Source organism: Mytilus galloprovincialis, chromosome 3 (assembly GCF_965363235.1).
Source record: "Mytilus galloprovincialis chromosome 3, xbMytGall1.hap1.1, whole genome shotgun sequence".
In the NCBI taxonomy this organism is placed as follows: Eukaryota; Metazoa; Mollusca; class Bivalvia; order Mytilida; family Mytilidae; genus Mytilus; species Mytilus galloprovincialis.
The window spans coordinates 39,851,923-39,877,375 of NC_134840.1; the positions used below are offsets into that span (position 1 = coordinate 39,851,923).

Consider the following 25,453-nt stretch of genomic DNA (forward strand, 5'->3'; position numbering starts at 1 on the left):
AATATTGCATGATTGTTATAGCAAATACCAAGGAATAATAGATAGACTAATTCCGATAACAGATAAACTAATTTAGATCATAAACCTTTACACATGACGACAGACAAATTTAGAAATCAATAATTTGCCTGAACAGAATTTTGATTTCATTCATTTGCTATAGGGTTCAAAGATATATACAATGAAACCAGAAAACATTATGGTGTACAGTTGTATACATGAAATGCAAAATAAGAAAAATTTCCGACTGGAAAGAAAAATTCAAAACGGAATGACCCTTATCAAATTATTAAATCAAAGGCTCAAACACATTTCCTCCTGCATAATATGGACTTTAGTGGATAACACCTGGTTTTAAATCAAGCTAAACCTCTCACTTGTATGAGAGATGCTAAAAGTTTCTATATATTGACAACAATTCTGTATGTATGTGTCTGTCCCAAGTCAGGAGCCTGTAATTCAGTGGCTGTCGTTTGTTTAACAATGCCCATACCGCATAGTCAGCTATAAAAGCCCCCAAAATGAAATTGTAAAACAATTCAAACGAGAAAACTAACGACCTTATTTATGTACAAAAAATGAACGAAAAACAAATATGCAACACATAAACAAACGACAATCACTGAATTACAGGCTCCTGACTTGGGACAGCTACGAACATACATAATGTGGCGGGTTAAATATGTTAGATCCTAACCCTCCTCCTAAACTGGGACAGTGGTATAACAGTACCGCATAAGAACGAAATATAAAAATCAGTTTAATCAGTAACGGTTAACAACATTTCCGTAAAAATGATTACGTGCTATCCCGTTTAAAATAAGTATTCTACAGGTACAACCAAACTTCAAAACCAAATATTTATATCTATAGAAAAATTTAGTAACGGTTTTAAGTAATTTTATGGTAACGAAATCCCTGGTTTAATAATTTACCAGTAATACATAGATTACGTTCGTTAAAATCTAAAACGTCACAACAGACACGGGCATAGCGAACGAACCGTGAAATATAAACACCGTAAGATCGTGCCAAAGGAACATCACCATCTAAAAATTGAAAATTAACAATAGGGAACGAAAAATCGTCCCTTTTGCCGTAAATTTTAGTGTGGAGTTTCCCGTTTAAAAACAAAAATGTCTAAATATAGGAAAGGACAGCTTTTACTATTTAAATTTGGTGTAAATTTCATGTTTTTAACTTTTTTAAAAAACAATGAAGTTTCATATGACTTAAAGGCAACAGTAGTATACAGCTGTTCGAAATTCATAAATTGATTGAGAAAAATCCGGGTTACAAACTAAAACTGAGGGAAACGCATCAAATATAAGAGAACTACGACACAACAAAAACACAACATTAAAATGGCACTCACTCAGAAATGAACTATATTGTTTGCCTTTATAAATATTTTTATATGAGCGTCACTGATGAGTCTTATGTAGACGAAACGCGCGTCTGGCGTACTAAAATATAATCCTGGTACCTTTGATAACTACTTACACCACTGGGTCGATGCCACTGCTGGTGGACGTTTCGTCCCCGAGGGTATAACCAGCCCAGTAGTCAACACTTCGGTGTTGACATGAATATCAATAATGTGGTCATTTTTATAAATTTCCTGTTTACAAAAGTTTGAATTTTTCGAAAACTAAGGATTTTCTTATCCCAGGCATAGATTACCCTAGCCGTATTTGGCACAACTTTTTGGAATTTTGGGTCCTCAATGCTCTTCAACTTTGTACTTGTTTGGCTTTATAAATATTTTGATATGAGCGTCACTGATGAGTCTTATGTAGACGAAACGTGCGTCTGGCGTACTAAATTATAATCCTAGTACAATTAATAACTATTATAACAATTGCCATTTTCCTGACTTGGTACGGGACATTTTAAGAAAACAATGTTGGGTTGAACCTGGTTTTGTGGCATGCCGAACCTCCAGCATTAATGGAAATGTTGAATATATCGTTAAAATGTCAACATTACATGACAGGAGCTAACCATTGTTAACGAAACTTTTAATAAGCGACATTTTGCAATTGTCATTTTACTGAGAAAATATTGTTGCAAAAGTAGCAAACAATTTTGATTGAAAAAAAAACCATGTAGTGCAAGGATATAAATTTTGATATACACAGCATGTTCAAGCCTTGACTTTATTGTAAAAGGAAGTTGACATACATTCAATATACATTTCGCTCAACAAACAAACATTACAACCTTCAATATCGATATAGTAATGTCACTGTCACTGAACAAGAATACTGTTTGATGTGTAGTTATTAGTTCCAATTACTGGTTATAATGGTGGTGATATCTTGCTAGGTAGATGGTGTCTTGATAGGAAACTTTCGTCGTTCTTTGGGAATGATAAGTATATGTTAGATATGTTACAGTTTAAAGAATTTGTCATTTAACATCACTTCGTTTGACATACCATTTTGACGAATTCTAAAAAAAGAAGAAAGTAGACAATTTAAAATAAAAAATGTAGAATTTCAGGGTTACGAACCACTGGATCTTAATTTGTATCGTAATTGGTGCATGACAAATTCATTGAATTAACATAGTAAATTTGACTCGCACGATATTATCATTTTACTTTTATTTAATGTTTTAAAATTTTGATGTTGGATTGTGTCAAATACTTATAGTAATTCCTATCTAGTTTTTCACTTTTTTTGCACCGGAACTTAATCAATGAAAACATTGAATTAACATATGCATTTCCAACTCGTTAGTCTTATTAAAGTATACAATATTTGTTATGCCATATGAATGTATTCTTAAATCTTTTTGTTGATGATATAACGTTATAAAGCATATTTTTAAAGGAATCTTGATTGTATTATTTCTTTGGTAACAAGGGGTTCTTTATATATAAAAGGATTATTGTCTTATTTAGAATCAACTCTCTACATATCTTAATAAGAGGTTGTAGCAATTATTGTTGATGACTGTTTTAACGTTAACCAGAATTCTAACAGTTAATCAAGTTTACCCAAATAATGAAGCAATTTTTCAATTATTTTCATTTTTGTGTGGTTCGATGTTAAAAATTAAGGTAGAAAAAGCTGTCTTTTAAAAAGAGAATCAAGACCATGGAGATGTATGTTTTTTTGAATTTCAAATGTTTCAGGTATTTTGGAGTTAAAACATTATAATTGCAATATACAGGGTACCTGAATAATTTATTGCACCATCTTTATCAGCGTCAGCAGCACGGATCATTTCCTCAATTTCTTGGTCATTTAGTTTTTCTCCTAAACTGTGCATAACTGACTTCAATTCTGATTTACTGATATAACCATTTCCATCCTTGTCGAATACACGGAATGCGTCTCTCATTTCTTTCTCGGGGTCCATAGTCGAATAGTAACGAGACATCATTGCTACAAATTCGTCAAAATCGACAGTGCCATTCCCTGAAAATAACATCTAAACATGTGAATTTTAGATTTGTTATGAAAGTTTCAAGAAAAAAAAAATCAATTATAGTTTTTCAACCGGGTTTGTCCGAGTAAAAATCAAATTTATTTGATGTTGTATGGCGGGCAAATGAAATTCAATGTCAACAGACAGTTTCCGTTCAATAACTTCTTAACAAATTAACTTACTCTTCAATTGCTAAACCGTTCAACCAATACTTTAAAAGATAAGGTGTCAATATTGACCATTCACAATTTTATAATAGTTATTGTTCTTAATATATTGGAAAACGACACTTTACGTAGTTTCAGTACGATAACTTATGAACTGTTCAACCAATCAATGCTTTCAAATTTTAATATGTTGTCAGTGATTATAAAATGAACGTCAAGTTCAATATTGACGATTTTCACTTTTAACGTCAAGAGTTAATGTCCTTGATAATTTTAAGATTGCGCTGTGTATAGTCTCCACCAGAGACCAAATGTCATAGAAGTAAACAACTATAGGTCACCGTACGAGCTAAACCAAGATCGCATAGTTAGCTTTAATATGGCCCAAAATGATAAATGAAAAATGTAAACTACTTCAAACGAAAAAAATCAGTTGAACATGGTTCGTCTTTAGATCGATTGAAAGCAGGAAACAACACCAAACCAAAAATAGACCTGACGTGGCAGGATATTTATTCATGATCCGTAATCACCAACAACAAAAAAGACACTTGAGTCCAGATCTGAAAGCAATCACAGTTACTGACAGCTAGGTCAAAGCATATAACAACTATTTAAACAAGACTAAAATATCGACAGTACACATCTTATAGATTAAGTGTAAAGAAGTCATTAACAAATATAGAAACAAGAATGTGTCCCAAGTACACGAATGCCCCACTCGCACAATCATTTTCTATGTTCAGTGGACCGTTAAAAAACTCTTGATTTGGCATTAAAATTAGAAAGATCATATTATACGGAACATGTATACTAAGTTGCAAGTTGATTGGACTTAAACTTCATCAAAAACTACCTTGACTACAAACTTTAACCTGAAGCGGGACGAACGGACGGACGAACGAAAGAACAGACGGACGAACAAAAACATAATGCCCCTCTACTAGTATCGTAGGTTGGGCATAAATTACACGACTTTCCAAATGCCAAAATACTGGTATTGACAGATTGTAGAACCGAGAATATGCATATGCATAACAATTATATAGTTTGGTTTTAATTAACTGATATCAAATTCAATATTTATACCAATAAAGACAATATTCAAAGATCTCATTACAGTGTTGACCTGGTTATCTTTTAGAAAACATGTATTTCCCGGATCAATAAAAGAGGGACGAAAGATACCAGAGGGACAGTCAAACTCATAAATCGAAAATAAACTGACAACGCCATGGCTAAAAATTAAAAAGACAAACAGACAAACAATAGTACACATGACACTACACAGAAAACTAAAGAATAAGCAACACGAACCCCGCCACAAACTAGGGGCGATATCAGGTGCTCCGGAAGGGTAAGCAGATTCTGCTCCACATGTGGCACCCGTCGTGTTGCTCATGTTATAACAAATCCTGTAAATAGTCTAATTCGGTAGGTCACATTCATGAAAGGGAAGGGGATTGTAGTTACTACGTACGAAACATATCCGAAATCATTTGTGAAACGGTTATTTCATAACGGTCAACCAACTCGTGATGGCGTCCGTAAAATTTACGAAGGGATGATTTCAACTTCACCATTTGGAATTCTTGGTTTAATAGCTTCCTTGATAGCAGCAACCCTCTATCAATAAAATCATGATAGGTAATGCAAGCACGAGAATATCGTATTAATTGGGAGATATATACCCTGTATGCAGGTGCTGCTGGAATGTTGCTACTTAGAAATGGAAAGTTCACAATTGGAAAGCTGAAATCATCTCTGTTGTCGTAAAATTTTGTTTTCAACCGACCCTCATTGTCAATTTCTAGATGTGAGTCAAGATATGAGGCCGACTTAACTATATCTGTTGTATCCTTTATCTCTAGTTCGATGGAATAAATGTGTTCAACATAGTCACCAAATTTTGAATTATTTAGTGAAAGAACATCATCTATATAGCGGAGAGTAGGGTTAAAGGATATTGCTAACTTCTTATCTTTCTTTTTTAAGAGGTTCCTGTATGAAGTCAACCTCATTATAATAAAGAAACAAGTCGGCAAGAAGAGGGGCACAATTGATTTCCAATAAGTTTACCTAAATCGTATCTAAAATTCCGAGCATCTTAATAAAAATCAAGATATGCTATGCCAAACCAAATATAATAATATATGGATGAATTTAGTCAAGGCTTTAAAGTGATTTGTGGTAACAATATATCAGACTTGATAGTATACCGCTAAAACATAAATTCATTGAATTCAGAACGGCACTACAAACATGGGCATAGCGACCGAGTGGTGATATATAAACACAGAAAGATGGTGCCAAAAGAAAAATTACCATCCAGAGAAGGCAAACTAACAATCGGAAAAAAATCGTCCAGTTTGTTTAGTGTTTCCAGTGTTAATCTGAAATATCTACGTCTAGGAAAGGACAGTTATTACCGTTTTTATTTAATTTATGTATGTCATTTCTGAGTATTAACCAATGCTTATCATATTTCATATGAGGTTACTAATGACGAAGTGGAGGCCAACTTCAATTTGATGATTTTTTTAGTTTGCCGTTCAGGAGTTATGATCCTTGATAACTTGGAAATTATGAACAAAACGCGGTTAATGGCAATCAAAAATGAAAAAAACCTTTAAACTACGGAAAACCCTGTTTGCTGTCTATTTAACAGCTCATTTCTTGCCTACACTTATGACTACAAAATATAACTGTTTAATTTAATTTTGTTTGGCTTTGCGCAAATTATCATAAGTGTAGATAATCAGTCCGGTTAATATTGTGCATATGTGAAACAGTTACATAGAAGTTGTATATTGAATGTCGCCTTAGATGATATCGAATATTGTTCAATATTGAAACGCTGAGTATAATATTTAAACATTTGTTCATGTTGATAGAATTGTTGGCGGACAACATATAAATCGGTCAATCTAATTCAATCTTAAAACCACTATTTTCCTTCAAATAAAATGGAATCTTTAGATTACATACAATTATAATAAAGATTCCTCATATTGATATACATTCATGTCATTATTTGTTTGGATTTAAGCAATAACTGACAGAGAGGTTATGTCGATGTGTTTGATATTAGTCACAAATTAACAATTTCGAGGAGAAAGTTCGATTCCCAGCACAGTATTTGCCTATTCAAACATTTTAAAATTAACCACACGAAAGAAACAATTAAATTTAATTTGGTGACTCCATTTCAGCAACAGATTTAAGAAAACACGACAAAAAAATAGGCTGACGTCAAAGAAATTATTTTTGAAATTTGTGTTATGCTCATTGATGATATCGCTTGTTTTATTGCCATTGTTTTATTTATTATTATTACTTTTACTGTTAAATCTGGTTTTTGTTATATCTACTTTACGTGAGTCTGCATTTATGTATGCCGTCATACGACAAAATTATTTTTATGTCTACCTGTACGAATTTCAAACGCGCAATTTTACACCAGTAATGAAAACCTTCTATCATTTATGGGTAGACTTTACATAGATAAATTCAGCCGTATTTGACGTGAAACTGTACTTATGTATCCCGTCATACTTTGAACCACACCATTATTTTATTTATTATTTTTACTGTAAGTCTGTTTTTTGTTATATCTACTTTACGTGAGTCTGCATTTATGTATGCCGTCATACGACAAAATTATTTTTATGTCTACCTGTGCGAATTTCAAACGCGCAATTTTACACCAGTAATGAAAACCTTCTTTCATTTATGGGTAGACTTTACATAGATAAATTCAGCCGTATAGGAAAAGCAAAATGAGAATGTTGAATTTGATGTATGCCTTTTTGTGCTACTTTGTTACATTTGTTGTTTATGTAGTGATATTAAGATGATAACACAACATTGACTGTTGTACCCCTATTTTTGACATTTTTACTCTTTGAGTATGTTTGTTTTGTTCATGCATCGTTGACAATGTAATGTAATTTGATGCGACTGTCATACAAGTGAGAGGTTTAGCTAGCTATAAAACCAGGTTCAATCCACCATTTTCTACATTAGAAAATGCCTGTACCAAGTCAGGAATATGACAGTTGTTATCCATTCGTTTGATGTGCTTGGACTTTTGATTTTGCCTTTTGATTTTTGATTTTCCTTTTTGAATTTTCCTCGGAGTTCAGTATTTTTGTGTTTTTACTTTTTACCAACACCAAAAAAAAAAAAAAAAAAAAAAAAAAAAAAACACAACGACGAAATAACATTAATAGAAAGTATTTATACCCGAATACCAAGGTCGCCTTTTTAATAATGGTAATAGACTCGAGATAATGCAATTATAAACAAATAATGCTTCGACAACATCCAGTCTGATATCCTTTTGTGTTCTCTTTGTGTAATTATCTTTTGATTGGCATATTAATACGATTAATGATAGCAAGTATCAGAAATTAAAAGGCATATACCGTCCTTGTCTGCGTCTGAAACCATTTTCTGAACGTCATCGTCTGTTGGTGTCTGACCTATTGACCTCATCACACCTCCCAATTCCCTACAGCATATGACGCCGTCTCTATTCTTGTCGAACAATGAAAACGACTCTCGCCAGTCTGCCAAAAAACATGAATGATAGTAACAATGATGAACGATACAGTTGATATAGTTGATAAAAACCTTCACGTTATACATGTTTATATGTACCTACATGCCGTAAAGTATTACTGTGAAGCATGTTTGTTGTCATGTAAATGCACACACACACACACAATGCAATGCAGATTTTATTAATTTCTGGTTCAGTAAGTAGTACCAAGTATAAACCTGAATTACGAGTTTCTCTTTGGTGTAAAAGATTACTTCATCAATTGCATATTTTTGTTTATTTAATATTATGTGCATATTCTATCTGCTTTAAGAAGCTATGTTTTCCTCGATCTAATCAAAATTCTGTGAATACGGTGTTGCTTTGTCCATTGTAATGCAGGGCATTTTGATAACATGTTTACGTTTATAATTCAGTATAAATAAATGACATTCAAAATCATTTCCATATGGACAACCGTAATACATGTTGGTAATAAAATTGAATCTTTTATCTGTAACTTGTTTGTCATCGGATAAGGATTTGATTTGGATCGGTTATTTATTTTTGTAATCTAAGAGGACAGATTATCTATTTTCTGCACTATTGTAGATTTTTCATTTTCGTTAAAGCAAGGGACTGATTATTTATTTTCACAACTATATTTTTATTCGAATATTTTTTATTACAAATATTACATGTATAGTCATGTCATTATGTACCATTTAATCAGAATTAGTCATCATCCTCTGCAGAAATTACTCTTCTATATTCTGACTGCATATACATGTATTGCATACATACACAGTATTAAAGTTATGTTGTATCTAGCCTTTTTAAAAGTATTAGCAAACATATTCATGGCGAGCGGAGCGAGGCAAATTTTTTTAGAATGGTTTTGGAGCCACTGAAGGCCCAAGAAGCTATAGAACAAATGATGCAAAATCATGCTTTCTTGGTGTTCCCCAGACCGTTTCTTAATCTAAAAAATGCAAGTTCTGTTTAATAATTTTTTGACAATATTTTGGTCTCAAAACAAAATGTATAGATTCAGTGTAAGACTTAAGTTTCTAGGGACAACATCAAAAGACCAATATGCATGATAAAGCAAAAATGTAATTCACATAGTTAAGTCTGTTTTTTTTAAACTCATGATGAAGTTAACAAGAAAATTACTAAATTTCAAAAGAAATGCAACACCAACAGAAAACAGAAGGGCAATCAATGAACAAAAGACAAATAAATAAGAAACATTGATCTTCAAAAATCAGGGGCTTCTTCTGAGGGAGAACATAACGTGCTTCTTGTGAGGCACTCGCCGTGTACACAATTTGATATGGAGACAAGCGTTTGGTTTTGAAATTTCCTACATGAGGCATTTGCCTCAATGTAGTTACGGCCCTGTAATAAAAAATGAGGTAAGTGCTCCTGAGAAAATATACCCCAAGTTAAATGAAACCAATTTTCAGACATTTCCAGTATATTCAAATAATACTTATACTTTTATTATTAAAAGATATGTTTCCCGATTTTTTTTTGGAAAAAGATGAACTTATGAAGAATCTGAGCCATCTCATACTTTCGATTAGATCTTCTGAGTTATTTATTTTCAATACATTGCAAGTCAGGTAATCTATTTTCAAACTACCACAGTACAGACCATTTATTTTTGTGATAATCAAGACTGAGTTATTTATTTGCAAAATCCTCCTGCCCCCCCCCCCCCCCAAAAAAAAATCCCCTTATTCGCATTATTTGATTTAGTCATTCAGAACCTTTGGCGACACCACATTTTAAATGTTTATAACACATGTTGGTAAATAAACTTAATCTTTTACCTGTAACTTGTGTGTCATCGGCTATCGATAACAGTGAGTTTACGCTCACTCAGTATGTCAGAAGCTTTCCAGTTGGGAATTTAACAGTTAAAAGAGTAAAGCATATGCAGATTAGAACCTTTGGCGACCCCACATAACACGTACGATATGACAAGTGAACCTGTGCGCTTTTACATGATCTTGTTGACGCTGCTATTAAAATGGGTATATCCTTTCTAAATATTTATCACCAGCAAAATCAAGGTCCAATCTGCCTAAAAATTAGGCTGTGGTGAAAAATGACAAAAAAAACCCACTCAAGATGACAATAATTTAGGTTCAAAATTAAGAAAAGTGCACGAATATATCAATTGTGTCCCTTTTCTGTTTTGATATTTTCAAAGTTTCATGATTCTTACAACGACTGGCACTTAAATATTCGTTAGACACACATACAGATGCTTACCACTTATCGTTTCTTCTGAAAACTGACCAGCCTGAAAAAAAAACAAATACAGCCAATATAGTCTAGATACAGAAAAAGTAAAATGTTAATTGGTTATTATAAAGAGCTTAGCAGTGAAACACAAGAAATTCCAATGGCCCGAGTCATCAAGGTTTCAATCGGCATAATCTTAATAACGTTTGAATAAGTGTAACACGTTTTTTCTTTAAATTTTAACAACTCAAATCATTTGATTCGCCGGTTTCATTAAAATTATTCTACTATTTTTTGTGGTGGTTAGCCGTTGCAATTAATGTCAGTGAATACGACGTGTACATCAAAGTTTACATTCAATGTTTAAGGAAGTAAACACAAACAAGGTATTTGATGTAGTTTGTAGATGTAACACGGTGAAGTTGCGGCAGATCAAAGGAAAAACTAAAATGTATAGCAATCTTGACCTTTGGAAACTAAGAAACCCATTCAATATCTAAGGGTAAATTATGTATTCATGCTATTCGACAATCAAAGGAAAAACTGAAATGTATAGCAATCTTGACCCTTGGAAACTAAGAAACCCATTCAATATCTAAGGGTAAAGTATGTATTAATGCTATTCGACATTTCCTTTATAATTTCAAAATTTATAAACGAACAATTTTAGAATTTAGATTGTTTTAAATCGTGCCAGTACCAAAATACTGACTACTCAGCTTGTGATATCATCAGAGATTAATGAAAACAACAATCTCGAAATTAAGTAAAAATAAAGTAAAATCAGAAAAATACTGACCTAAAACAAGTATCTACAACAGTAATAACACCTAGAAAGTGCTGAAGTGTGGTAGGTCCTATCTATTCATTGTTTTCCTGACTTTATGTTTTTTTTTCTATTTAAAATACGTTTATCTTCATCATTTATAGGTAAATCAATACAAGCCCTTTAGATGTATGAAATGTATCATTCCTTGTTGTTTTCGTTTTTTGATGACTGTTCAAAATAAAACATCGATCATTTCAATTCTAGAATCAACTTCGAAGAAAAAAGACATGTAAAAGTCACTCACTGGAACACCACATCATGATAAATTGTAGCAGCGAAGATCAGGAAATCACCAAATATTCATCTTGCCAACATTATAACAGTTGATAAGGAGAACCATAGTTCTTGTATTGTTCATTTATACAATCAATAAATGTAAGTTATGTAATATGTCACCAAATGTTCATGCTGTATGAATTTTCCATATCAATCTTATGTGAACCCTTAGACTTTCCAGCAAGTGTTATGTTAAACTTCAGTTTTCAGTAGGTTCTGTAGAGGCACAAAAAATGGTTCCCCTGTAATCGAAATTGCTTTACGTATCATTTAATTATTATTGTACCATTTCATACATATTTACCTACCAAAGGGTTACTTTTATGGTCCAAAATAGGGGGAAATTAGTTGACCTTTGTTTCATTAATAAGAAACTGTAAAATTCAAATTTTAATTAATTCTTTCTAGTACTAGTCATACAGCAAACAATTTAACTTCAGATAATTGCATAAAGAATAATAATCCTCGCTGAAAGTTTCTAATCTCGTTTTCACTGTTTGCAAGCATAAGTTACAAGGTCATCCCAGGTTACTAAAAATATTTAACGAAACAACAAGTAAACAAATGAATAACTTTTTGTTACTTATTTTATAAAACAAACGGATGTGACGATTTGTTATAGTGGCTTTGCACCTTTATTGTAGAGGATGCTCGAGTAAACTGACAAGGCCATGGCTATAAAAAAAAGACAGAAAAACACAAAACATAGATAACTGAAGACTGAGCAACAAACCAATCAGTTTAAATATGAATCCTGTTGACCTCGTTCATTGGAAACAAAATATGACATTACATTGCAATAAAGGAAGAATGCCTTTTAAAAATCAGCCATCTCATTACCACTCTCTGCATTGCCTTATTCGGTGTTTCTAATCAATCTAGGTATACAAATGTTATTCAGTTTCGGAAAAGAAATGAACCCAAATAAGTATCAAGACTAGATTGAGTTTGTTGTGATCAGTATTTAGATACGAGGAAACAAATCTTCGATACATGTAATTGAAGGATGAATTTGCTGGGAAGCAACCATTAATATCATCAATCAATTGAAATCAGAGTACTTCATTATATTATCACGATCTGAGTCCGTAACTGCAAAATATAACTAGAAACATCCGGAATCTCTCATTCGTTTTATGTGTACATTAAATCTGTTACATCATAGTTAATGATTAACAGCACTGAAATTACCCATATTAATAACGCGTTATATTTTAAATATGAGAAGATAATTATTCTTATATGCTTTTAGCAGAAATTTGAAAAAAAAACAGAAAAAGTTGGAGTGACGAGACTCTCTTTCTTGATACAAAACAAACAGGCAAATGCCTCACACATTCCTTTATATGACAGACTGAATGTGGAAATTATTTGTTCTTCACACTTTTCAGATCGGCTCAGATCAAAAAGCTTCTATTAGTTTAAAATCAGAGTATTTAAGTAAACATTTTTCGTTACGTATATGTGTATACTGGAAATATACAACCGAGAAATAATTAACCAAGCTCATTTTTTTCGAATATATCTGTGACGTTTTTGTATCAGTGTTACAATTATTTACCAGAGTAATGTCGCCAATGAATAGAACATGGGAGAATGATAACAAGGTACCCATAAAGCATTATCCGACTTAAAGATAGACAATGCCATGATGAACGGAAAAGACAAATCGAGGAAAAGATCCTGAAAACATACAGGAAATTAAATACAAACATACACGAACCTCACCAAGAGCTCAGGTGCTCCATCAGCGTCTCAAGATTAAAACATAAGCTTGTATGAGCTATACTTTCATACTTTGATTAAACATATAACTATCTGTCGTGAAAGCCCGTACATGTTTAACTTTCGCTCGATTTTTTTCTTTACGTTAGGTTTACATTTTTACAAATGGGCATGTTTATGATTGGTTGTGTGCTGATCTTTTGGCTACTTGATTAGACTTGTCTTATGTTTCTCAAATAACGAACACTTCAGTATTTTTTTAACACAGTATCTTGGTCACTGTGTTAAAAAAATATACTGAAAAGTTCCTTATCAGAGCAACACACTTTGGGTTTCTGCTTATGGCCTATTATATTCGTTATAAAATAATCTGTGATTAAATTCTGTGCGTGAAAGTCATCAAGACTAAAAGCAATATGACATAAATGTCACAGAAAACTCGATATTTATTATCGCAAATACCATATGCATATTGTTTACCTAAAATATCAATTGACATTGACAACTCTTACATAAGGCAATCATCGTTCATATTGTATCATGTCAGGAACAACTTCCATAAACAGACTTTTGACTTTTTCATTCTCCTCATTCGGTTATGATAAGTTTCATTGGTTGATATACAGTATTTTATTGGAAACCCATTTTTTCTTCAAATTACCTGTTCCGAATTCAACTATGCAATTGCAAAAAATGAAAATGTAAAATAATGATTGCTAGAAAATTGTCAGATGGCAATTGGTTAGGTATAGGTATAGGAAATTGTATGTGTAGTTTGTAATAATTGAAGTAATCAAGTCTCGTTTTCTAAACTTGGTTTAAGATATTGTTTTTATTGATATCATCCGAATCATTATCATCGAATTTCTATGTAAGAAATACAGTAAAACCTGCTTTAAAGGTCACTCTATTAAGCGAAGACCTGTTTTATCAGGTTTTTATCTTCTACCGTAGTTTTAATCCTAATTTATTTGTCGCCTCTTCAACAAGGTCAATTTTCTGTGGTTCCGATGGTGACATTTTATAATATGGAAAACAGTTTAGTGTGATCGTTTGGAACAGAAGATAACAAACCATCTAAAGTCACGGTATGATCTGCATGTGTTGTATATTTGCGATTGATTATAATCCTATTCCGGTGTACGGATGTGTAATATATATTTTTAAGCTTTTTTATAAATCATAGATTCTTGTATCAACTAAAAAATTTCTTTTCATATGAAATTGCTGTTAGAATATTGCTATAAAGATCAGTTTTCAATGGGCAAAAATACTAATTTCTGATCAGAACTGCCAATTTCAAGATGAGCAATAGACCTTACTCTCAATGTGTTATCATTTATTTCAGTTTAACATAGTTCAATTCTTTAATCACACAGTAAAAGGGCTAATTTCTCGCCATTACACAGTCATACACGATATTTTAAACCCCAAAACTATTCGAAAAACTGGTTTCATAAACCGCTCTCTGAATTCCCTCAAAAAGAAGATTTTCTGCATTTGTGTTTGCTCAACAAAAAATTATGTGATAGTCATAAAAAATAACTTTCGATATAAAATTTGATGAGGTTTTCTTTATATCATCAAAAAAATGTTGATGTCTATCTTAGGAACTAAAAAGATCGACATGTAAACATAAATTTCGGCAGAAGTTTAAATTTTTGATGAACGGTCAAAAATCTAAATGATAAAGATTATGTTGTGTAATTGGTAAAACTGATGTTTGAAAAAAGAAATGGACAGAACAAAGGTTAAATCGTAGATGTGATTGACAGACTCGGGACTTTTTTTAATGCTTTAGCTAAGCAGATTGTTATGAATTCATGGAGAACTTAACATCTGATCAACCTTGATGAAAAAACTTGGCATCTGTTAGATCAATTTATTACATATATTTTTTGAAGATTAAGAAGATCGTGAGGGCTTCTGGAGGTTATATCAAGCCAAAAAATACTGACAAAGTAGTTGTCTAGCGTATTATAGCATAAACACTAATTACTAGTAATTAGTACAAATTATTGTAATCATATTGAAACTATAGCAACGAAAAATATCAGATGAATCTCAAAACAATATAGAGGTAATGACATCGTTGAAGATTCAGACATTGCATCAAACCCATACTATAGAAAACTCTTTTGGAATAAAAGAGAGGCTTTATATCAACAGAATAACAAAGTCATAAGTCAAGACGAAAAAACAATGCCGATGCAAAAAATTAAAACGACAAAAATTAATCTGCACCTTGTAAGGGACGACATCAAAAGATCAATGTAGGATACAAATTTTAAATCAAATAGTTTGGGAGCGGGGTGGTAAAAATTGCTGCAAGTTTTGTTAATCCAAAAACGATTTTACATTTATCCATATTGGTCAATTAATTTTTCCCAAATTAAGTTAAGAGAGAGAGAGAGAAGGGGGATTGGGGTCAGTGAATAAGTTATGTGAATTAAGTTTCTTTTCTGCATTGAACTTTTGATGTCCTCCCTAAATACCTTTTGGGAACTTAAACCCCAAATCCGTCTACGATAGACTTTGTGTGAGGGAGTTACAACTTTCAATACAAATACATTTTTGAAATATAGCCAGGAACCTGTTGTTCAGTGGTTGTCGTATTGTATATATATTAGACCGTAGGTTTTCATGTTTAAATGGTTTAACAGTAGTCATTTGTTGGTCGCTTTATATCTTGCTGTTCAGTGTGAGCCAAGGCTCCGTGTTGAAGGCCATACTTTGATATATAAATAAATGGTTTACTTTGTAATAATTGTGACTTGGATGGAAAGTTGTGTTATTGGCACACATTCTTATACATATTAACTGAAGATTATAAAACATTGTATTGCTTAAATTATGCCAGTACTAGAGGACTTACTACTAGGAGCATCGTCATATCACAACGTATTTGGCATAGATGGTCAATCATATAAAACAAATCTTTTCAATTTTTGATGGTACAAGGTATAAACAAATACAAAGTAGTACAGTGTATATTGAAAACAAAATGAATATATATCTATATACATAAATTTAAAGACAAAACAATCCATACACGCCACAGAATTCATATGGCCAAAAAACCCAATTTATTGCATAAGAGTCCAGATTTAATTGTGAACAACTTCAATGATTCGAACTCTTGATATTTCCAAATAGATACGTATAGGGATGTAAGTATTCATAGACGGCATTATTACTTTGAATAAGTACATAGTTTAGTCCAATTAGTTTCCTGAGTACGCAACTTCATTTATTTCCTGCAATTAGAATAATTGAGAGAAAAAATGCCAGGCTTAATATATCGTGTTTGCATTGGATCAGGGTAAAGGTGTTATTGGATAGGCGTAAGTCTGAGGTGTACACGGACAAACGGCTTTATCTGAGACTACTATAACACATAGTGTTATAGAAGTCTCAGGCTTTATGTACAATTTGTATTTGAATAATATACAAACAACATTACGTTAGATTAAAGGACTTTTTTTTTTATTTTTCTGTTAAATAAGACATTATCAAATTTAGTAATTTCGTGTACATATTTTGATTGTTCCGCAATCGTTTGGTAGGGACAGTTACATAAAGTACTGTTATTTTGCTCTTTTCTTCAATGCAAAAATAAATACTAATGTTGGTATGCGTTGATGGGAATTGTTTAATAAAACCAACTTATTACTTCAATAGGTGATAAAAAGTTTTGTCTAAATTTTAGAACACTTATTGCTCAAGCAATAAATGTACTCTCAAAATGAAAAGAATTAAGGAGCAAATAGTTATCAAAAAGCAATAATGCATTGATTAAGATAAAGGTTTTTTTCTTGAGCCTTGATTACAACCAGTTAAATGCATTCATGTATGATATCCAACTTAAATTTTATAAGTCGTTGATATTATCATTACAGAATCAAGAACGTGCATAATCAAGCAGAATTTTCTTATATGAATAAGATCTTTAAAAAAATCTTGCAACAACTCTTCTTCTTTTGTAACATGCTTCCGATATAATACAAAAAACATGCATAGAAATAGTAGCAGTGGTTAGTTTTGGTAGATGTTATTTATTTTCGATTTGATGGTAAAGTAAACTATAAATTGATTGATTTTCCCAGAAGGACTTACGTTGCCGATCTAATCATAGATTTGTTTATTTGCATTTATTAATCGACAAAATCTGCAAGTATTAATTCAAAATATTCTCTCTAAATAATCCTGCAAAATATGTACGAACGAAGTTTTCTTACTTAATTTCATTGATTTTACCCTCCAAATAAATTAAAGTTTATAAAAAAAAAATAACATATTTATTTTCAGGTATCATGGTAATACAGTTAGAAATATTTTGCAATGAAACTAAAATTTTAAACAAGATGATTGAAATACCAGAACCATGTTGACAGTATGAGTAATATTACCTTTAAATACTCAATAATAATCGTAATTTATTAACAGAGGGTTTGTGCAAAAGGTCGAATAAGACATGTTTTTGTTGGTCAACATATGAAATGAGTAACACATTTGAAAACACAAAATTGAAATGGAAAAATATTAAATACTAAACTCGTTCAAAGGGTATCTACACGTCTCAATCTTCAGAATCGCTTATCTAAAAATACTACCATAGCTAACGTTTTTAACAATAAAAATCGTGGTTACCCTTCTATCGATAAGTGTCATGCCAAAAAATGACTTACGTGTCCCCGTCTTTCCACCAACAATACAGTAAGGTCCACATTTAATGGTCGCACATTTTCTCTAAATTTTGAAACTGATATTACTTGAAAAACAAACAGTATTATTTATTTACTCACATGAAACAAACCGGGATGCGGTATTCAGTACGTAGGTGAAACTGGGCGATATTTATCTAAACGCACGCAAGAACACCTGTATCGTTTTAAAAGACCCAATAAATTCAAAAGTATCATTTATCAACATCTTAAGAAGCACAGTCATCCTATTAAATATTTAACAGTTCAACCTTTAGAAGTAGTAAATAAGCAGCCTGGTGAATCTCATTCCAAGTTTGTACGATCACGAAAAATAAATGAATTAAATTGGATTAAAAAATTACAGACAGTCTACCCTCTCGGTCTTAATGATAATATCATGGGAATTGGCAATATATCAAGAACCGATTCTGTTAACATTTTGGATATAGTTTCTAAAACTGTTCGTAAAAATCGTTCTCATGGACGCAGAAAAAATCGCAATCAAAGAAAATTTCGGACCAACCATACAAATATTTCGGACCTAATTTCCATTTCAAAAAACAACGGCAGACATTATCTGTTAACCAAGCTTTGTTCTTTACCTATAAATAAATTAAATAAAATTTTAGAGGATTGCAACACAATTTCATATTACAGTCCTAAGTATGAAATTGTCCAAATTATAATGGCATATTGTTATTCTAAACTGTTTCCAAAAATTGATCGCCCTGAAGATCATAAAAAACATTTTATTAAAATAAAGTATGTCAATAAAGGTTTTGATTTTGTAAATATTGCCGGTATTTTTAACGACCATTCTGTTAAAGACCAAATTCCTGGATATTTTGATAATACTGAACTCCCTCTCATTTGTTATATTTACAAGAAATCTACCCGAAAATATGTGTTTAATTATGGCCAATTGTGTAAAGATGTAAATATCACTGAAAATACACCTATGTCGTGTAATTGCAGTAATTCAGAATACACCTATGGACCAATTTCCCATGTTATAACAGGAGACCTTAACATCGTTCGCGACCGAGAGTTAAAATCATTCCTCAGTAAAGGACCTAAATATCGTCCCCCGTCAACTTTTAACTGGAATGAGTGTCGTAATATCATCAACGACTCACTCCGCGCCTACTGTTTGAAATGGGTAAAACGGGAAAAAGCTGACAAAAAATCTTTGGACTCTTTTTTTAATTCAGTAATGAAGATAGTTGATATTCGAATACAACATTTTAAAGAACATTTTACCCTCAACAAAAACTATAAAAACCCTATTTCGCGTATCAAAAATAAACTAACAGAACTAGCCAAGGAATTTGTTTTTGTCCCGGCTGATAAAGCTGCTAATAATATCATTATTGTTTGACGTAAATTTTATATAGAGGTTCTGCAAAAGGAAATCACGAATTCACCAACATTCCAACTTACTTCATTTTCAGAAAACGACATCTGTAACAAACATAAACTTTTAGCTACTTCTTTACAAGCAGAACCAAACACAATGAAAGTCCCAACTATGTACTGGCTTCCGAAGCTGCACAAAAAACCTTACAAATATAGATTTATTTCATCTTCCAGCCATTGTTCAACTACTAAATTGTCTGTTTTACTTACTAGTACACTTGGTACAATAAAAAACCTGATAATAAATTGTTCAAATAAGGCCTTTGAAAATAGTGGAATTAATTACTTTTGGAGTGTCAAAAACTCGTTGGAAGTACTTGATAAATTGCATGCATATATTGGTGATTTTGAATCTGTTCAAAGTTTTGATTTTTCTACCCTATATACCACTTTGCCTCATATTCTTATTAAGAAAAAATTCACATCCCTAATTAACTGGGCATTTAAAAAGTCGGAATGCGAGTACATTTGTTCAAACTCTTTTAGATCATTTTTTAGTAGCAATAAACAAAAGAACTATGTCAATTGGACATGCTTTGATACTATTTATGCACTTGAATTTTTACTTGATAACATTTTTGTTCGCTTTGGAGATTCCGTATATCGTCAAGTTATTGGAATTCCAATGGGGACTAACTGTGCACCACTTATTGCGGACCTGTTTTTGTATTGTTATGAGTTACAATTTATGACTAAAATTAGCAAAGACCCATCAAAACAACATTTGATACAAAAATTTAACAATACTTTTAGATATTTGGATGATATATTGGCTCTAAATAATGACGACTTCAGTATGTATACTAAAGAAATTTATCCTGTAGAACTTACTTTAAATAAAGCTAATGATAACAATGACCACTGCCCTTTCCTCGATCTTGATATCTATATCATAAACGGGAAGCTTAATACAAAAATTTATGATAAAAGAGATGATTTTTCATTTCCTATTGTTAATTATCCATTTTTAGATGGTGACGTTCCCTTGTCACCATCTTATGGTGTTTATATATCTCAACTTGTACGATTCGCTCGTGTATGTAACAATGTATTAGATTTTAGCGAGAGAAATTTATGTATTACTGAAAAATTATTACACCAGGGTTTTCGATATCACAAACTGGTCAAAACATTTACTAAATTTTATCACCGGTATAAGGAAATAATTCGTAAATATAACTCAACATGCAGACATCTTATACGTTCAGGTATTTCACATCCAAAATTTTATGGAAATATTCTTTATAAAGCACAAAAATGTCAGTATTCTCCTCAGAAACTAACAAAACCTTTAAATAGACTTATTAAAAGGGGATATAGTTACGATACTGTTGTCAGGTCATTAAAGATTGCATATTTTGGCTTTAACATTGATTCACTGATAGGGTCTTTGCATCGGAACTAAACACATTTATTTCTAAAAAAACAGTTGTTGGCATGACACGGGTTATGTTCTTCTCATATATTTTATGATAGTATGATACTAAACCCCTAACGGGAGGGATTGTACCTGATATTCATATGATGAAGACATAATCTTTCAATCAGTTTAATTGAGGTCTGGAGCTGGCATGTCAGTTAACTGCTAGTAGTCTGTTGTTATTTATGTATTATTGTCATTTTATTTATTTTCTTTTGTTACATCTTTTGACATCAGACTCGGACTTCTCTTGAACTGAATTTTAATGTGCGTATTGTTATTCTTTTACTTTTCTACATTGGCTAGAGGTATAGGGGAGGGTTGAGATCTCATAAACATGTTTAACCCCGCCGCAATTTTGCGCCTGTCCCAAGTCAGGAGCCTCTGTCCTTTGTTAGTCTTGTATGATTTTAAATTTTAGTTTCTTGTGTATAATTCGGAGTTTAGTATGACGTCCATTATCACTGTACTATTATGCATATTTTAGGGGCCAGCTGAAGGACACCTACGGGTGCGGGAATTCTCGCTACATTGAAGACCCATTGGTTGCCTTCGGCTGTGGTTTGCTCTATGGTCGGGTGGTTGTCGCTTTGACATATTCACCATTTCCTTTCTCAATTTTAAGTTTTAGCTTTCTGAAAAGCTTTGGGGGGCTTCGCTGTTTTACAATGTTTTTAAAAGTAAGATATGAATGTTTAAGTATTGGAGAAGAGTTATTCATCTCATTAGTACAAACACTCATTTATTTCGCACTTTTAGCCAAGTCTTCATTTTTGACACAATATTTATTTGGATATCTTCATGCATTAAATCGATATAAGATGCTTCCTAAATATGTGAGATATTATAACAGTTCTAATGCACAATTTGGGGATACCATTGTCTTGGCTTATCTTTTTGTAATTTATTATTTGGTTTTAAAACAGGGAATACATGTCTGCTGATAAAATTGTTCAAAGAATATTTTACCAATAACATGAATTTAACACGACATTATAAAGCATGGTTACGTCTGGTACACTAATAAATAAACGCAAAGTTATGTATTGAGCGGATATAAGATCGGATCTATACTACCAATGCTGGAATTTTGTTCGTATTTGATATCCTACTCCTGTCCGGGACATATTCCCAATTATATATCTCATTCTTGCCAAAACTATAAAGCAACACATGAGAACTGATATTTGTTACGATATTATCCAAGATATATATCGTGAATATCGCATGAAACAAATAGTGCGCACCGTGGTGCGAAGCAATAAAATGGATAAAGCTTTTTAATACAAGCAGGGACTTTCTATACAAAGTATAGAAAGGCCCTATTACAAGTCATCTTTAAAATGTTTAGTACTTGTTGATTACTAGTATATCCCTCTCCTTGAATTGTTATCATAATTATGGGCTATTATAATATTTAACAGACAATATTTATTCTAAATTGAGAAGGAAAAACATGATGGAAAAGTCCTTTAAAAGATTGTACAATCAAATAGTTTTATATCTTACACACATGTCTCGTACATGCAACTGAAACTGAAAAAGATAAAAGCATAACAAATTTCAGAGTACGATGATATAAACTAAGGAACCCCTACAATATTCATTTCCATAAAACGAAGAATCTTTTACATAATTATGTAATTATATATACTTGTGTCTTAATAGAACTTTTATGGATATTACACCTAATGACTCTTGCGTTTCTGACAACAAATAAATTGTACCAATTGCTCTTATCTTTTTCTTATGTTTGAAAGTAAAAGTACGTACATGAAATGAAATACATGGATGGTTAATAAACGAAATGAGTTTGGTTATAAATGATTTTGTGAGTTTGTCAAATCTATGATTTATATTGGCATTTTGCAGCTACGAGAACATGTGTGAAGCTTTTAAGACAAACTTAACATTTCTTTTATGTTTGGCTATTTTAGCTAGTCAATAGCATTAGATATGCAGTTGTATTAGCATTGGCATATCTCATTTTCACAGAGATCATTTAACCCTATACCTTCAGTGGTGGTGATGTCTATTAATTTATATATTATGCATAGTTTATATGTTAGAGTAAAGAACATTTATTTTATTTCAATATTTACAACTTGGTACGAAACTTACATACAGACGTGACATATTTCTGTGTCACCGTTATAACCAGAACATAAAATTTCATAAACAGAGTTCCGACACTTACATAGACCGGTCATAGCCAGTTGTACGTGTTTATAAATAAGTTATTAATTACTATCTCAGAGAAGTTATAGTTGGTGAAATGTATACTCGTGTTTGTGATTTTTTCCCCTTTAACAACTGCACTTAATTATAGCAATGTATACCACTTCTTAGAACAAACAAACAGATCTTTGAAGGCATTATTGACTGATAATAAACCTTATACTTAATTCACTAGAACGTGCATTTTCTTTCAGACAAACAAATGTGGGTATGTCATCAAATCATGATATCAGGTAGAAGATCGTGGCATGATGGATGTTCATTTATTTATTCCGCATCTTGAACAAATATGTTCTCATTCATTAAAACATTAACTACAATAAATTAACAAGCATAAACAGTTTACTGGTAATTTCATGTTTATGTTATAGAATAAAGAAGATTAAAATCCACTTACCATCTGAATATATATAAATTTCAATTTCCTAGTTCTCTTTGTTATAACAATACGTAAGATGAATATACAAGTTTTTTTGTTATAGATTTCCTACATAGGAATCAATCTCTATTGAATATTTATCGTAAACAATGACAAAAATCCTGGAGGACATAACACGTTTCCTCTGCCCGTGTATTAGTTATGAGGAGAACAGTATAGATCGTCAAGACATAGACAGTGATTAGTGCAGATAGAAATCATTACGTCCATATGTATTACCGTAATCAACGCTTAACCGATAAACACACGTTGAAGTTTTAATGGCGTTTTGATTAAGATAGAACAGTTATTAAAATCCAGATTAACTTGAAAAATTGTTATTTACTGAAGTCTTAATCACAATAATAAATCGTTTATTGAATAGAAGCCATCGACTGTTGTTATCGTAGAAACCAGAATACGGAACGATCATCAACATTGCATGATTATCATTAAATTAGAAGCTTTTTGCCTAGTGATAATGTAGAAAACACAGATGTTATAACGAGAACGATCACTAATTACTTAGCCTTTACAGATACATATATCAGGTTAAGTAAGCGTGAAATTCTGTGATACACCCTTACCGCTGATGTTTCAAAAACGTTTAAACAATATCTTTATTGCGTTGTTATTGTTCTTACTATTTTGTCTTCTTTAACAGAATAAGCTATATATTCATTTTATTAATTAAACCGAACATGCTCAAAGATTAACTGTACATTGTACTTTAATAAAGATGTTTTGAAAATAAATGAAAAATAAAACGATGTGTGTTAATCTTTGATGTGCCTTTAAGTGCATGCATCGTTTACTATAAACATTTTTATCGCTAAACATTCTGGAACAAGGCAGCTGCTTTTTAACTATTCGGCCCATATTGGTTTTTTTTTTGGTGTGAACAAAACTTAAAATACCTATTTTGTGAACAAATAAATAAACATTTGAAAGTTGAAGTTTTTAAATCTGTCCATGCACAATAATACCAAAAAAGTCAATTTTATATTACTGATTTTTTTTATCTGCATTCATAAAAAGCTGGGTCGACGCAAGATTAACAATAAAAAAGTATTCATCACTGAATTAAGAAAATCGGATTAGGTGACTTACGATGATCGAATGTTAGGCATCGGATCAAGAAGTCGAAGTATTAAATCATGTTTTCAGAATTTTACATATCAAATATATTCAAAATCAGTTTGAAATTTTGCATCGAAAGACATTGCTAACTAAATGTAAAAAAATTGTATCCAAAATACAATACTGTATGACGTTACACGCGATGTTCGTACCTCATAAGAAAATCGGTGTAGTTGGCAAGATGCAAGTCATGTCGAGGCTAAGTCCTTATTTCTGAAGTGTATGGAGTTTAGAAAGAAACCTATTCACCCGCAATTATCGTAAGAAGATTAACAATAAAAAAGTATTCATCACTGAATTAAGAAAATCGGGTTAGGTGACTTACGATGATCGAATGTTAGGCATCGGATCAAGAAGTCGAAGTATTAACTCATGTTTTCAGAATTTTACATATCAAATATATTCAAAATTAGTTTGAAATTTTGCATCGAAAGACATTGCTAACTAAATGTAAAAAAATTGTATCCAAAATACAATACTGTATGACGTTACACGCGATGTTCGTACCTCATTGGAAAATCGGTGTAGTTGGCAAGATGCAAGTCATGTCGAGGCTAAGTCCTTATTTCTGAAGTGTATGGAGTTTAGAAAGAAACATATTCACCCGCAATTATCGGAAGAAAAAAAATTAAGTTCCCTGTATATGAGCATCTTACCGACATAGCGGTTGCTACTTTGAGTGGCAAAGACACAACACATGACTGTTTTAATATAGCCTGTCTTATAGAAAAAGCACCGAATGTGGTGTGTACTTACTTGATTTCAACGATCAGGAACTTAGAGACCACCCAGATGCTCCAATTGTAAGTTGGGGGAAATACGAGTATATAACAGTGAAAACTCACATTAGTACGAAAATGCTCAAAGCCGTCTGAAATGTT

The 25,453-nt window shown here is 31.9% G+C and overlaps 1 protein-coding gene across 1 annotated transcript; it reads right to left on the reverse strand.

The window, feature by feature from the left end:
• Positions 1–2,122: 2,122 nt before the first annotated feature.
• LOC143067917 (neo-calmodulin-like) lies at positions 2,123–23,887 on the reverse strand. Its single transcript, XM_076241544.1, has 5 exons — positions 23,412–23,887; positions 10,432–10,462; positions 8,033–8,176; positions 3,186–3,428; positions 2,123–2,454 (listed from the first exon to the last, which is right to left on the reverse strand). The coding sequence occupies exons 1-5, from the start codon at positions 23,412–23,414 to the stop codon at positions 2,423–2,425; spliced, it is 453 nt and encodes a 150-aa protein (XP_076097659.1). The 5' UTR covers positions 23,415–23,887; the 3' UTR covers positions 2,123–2,422.
• Positions 23,888–25,453: the final 1,566 nt, after the last annotated feature.

Coding starts and splice junctions, on each gene's coding strand:
- LOC143067917 (XM_076241544.1), bottom strand. Junction 8,177..10,431: donor TTCAGAAGAAACGATAAGTG/GTAAGCATCTGT, acceptor GTTTTTTGGCAG/ACTGGCGAGAGTCGTTTTCA. Junction 2,455..3,185: donor TGGTGCAATAAATTATTCAG/GTACCCTGTATA, acceptor TTCTTTTTTTAG/AATTCGTCAAAATGGTATGT.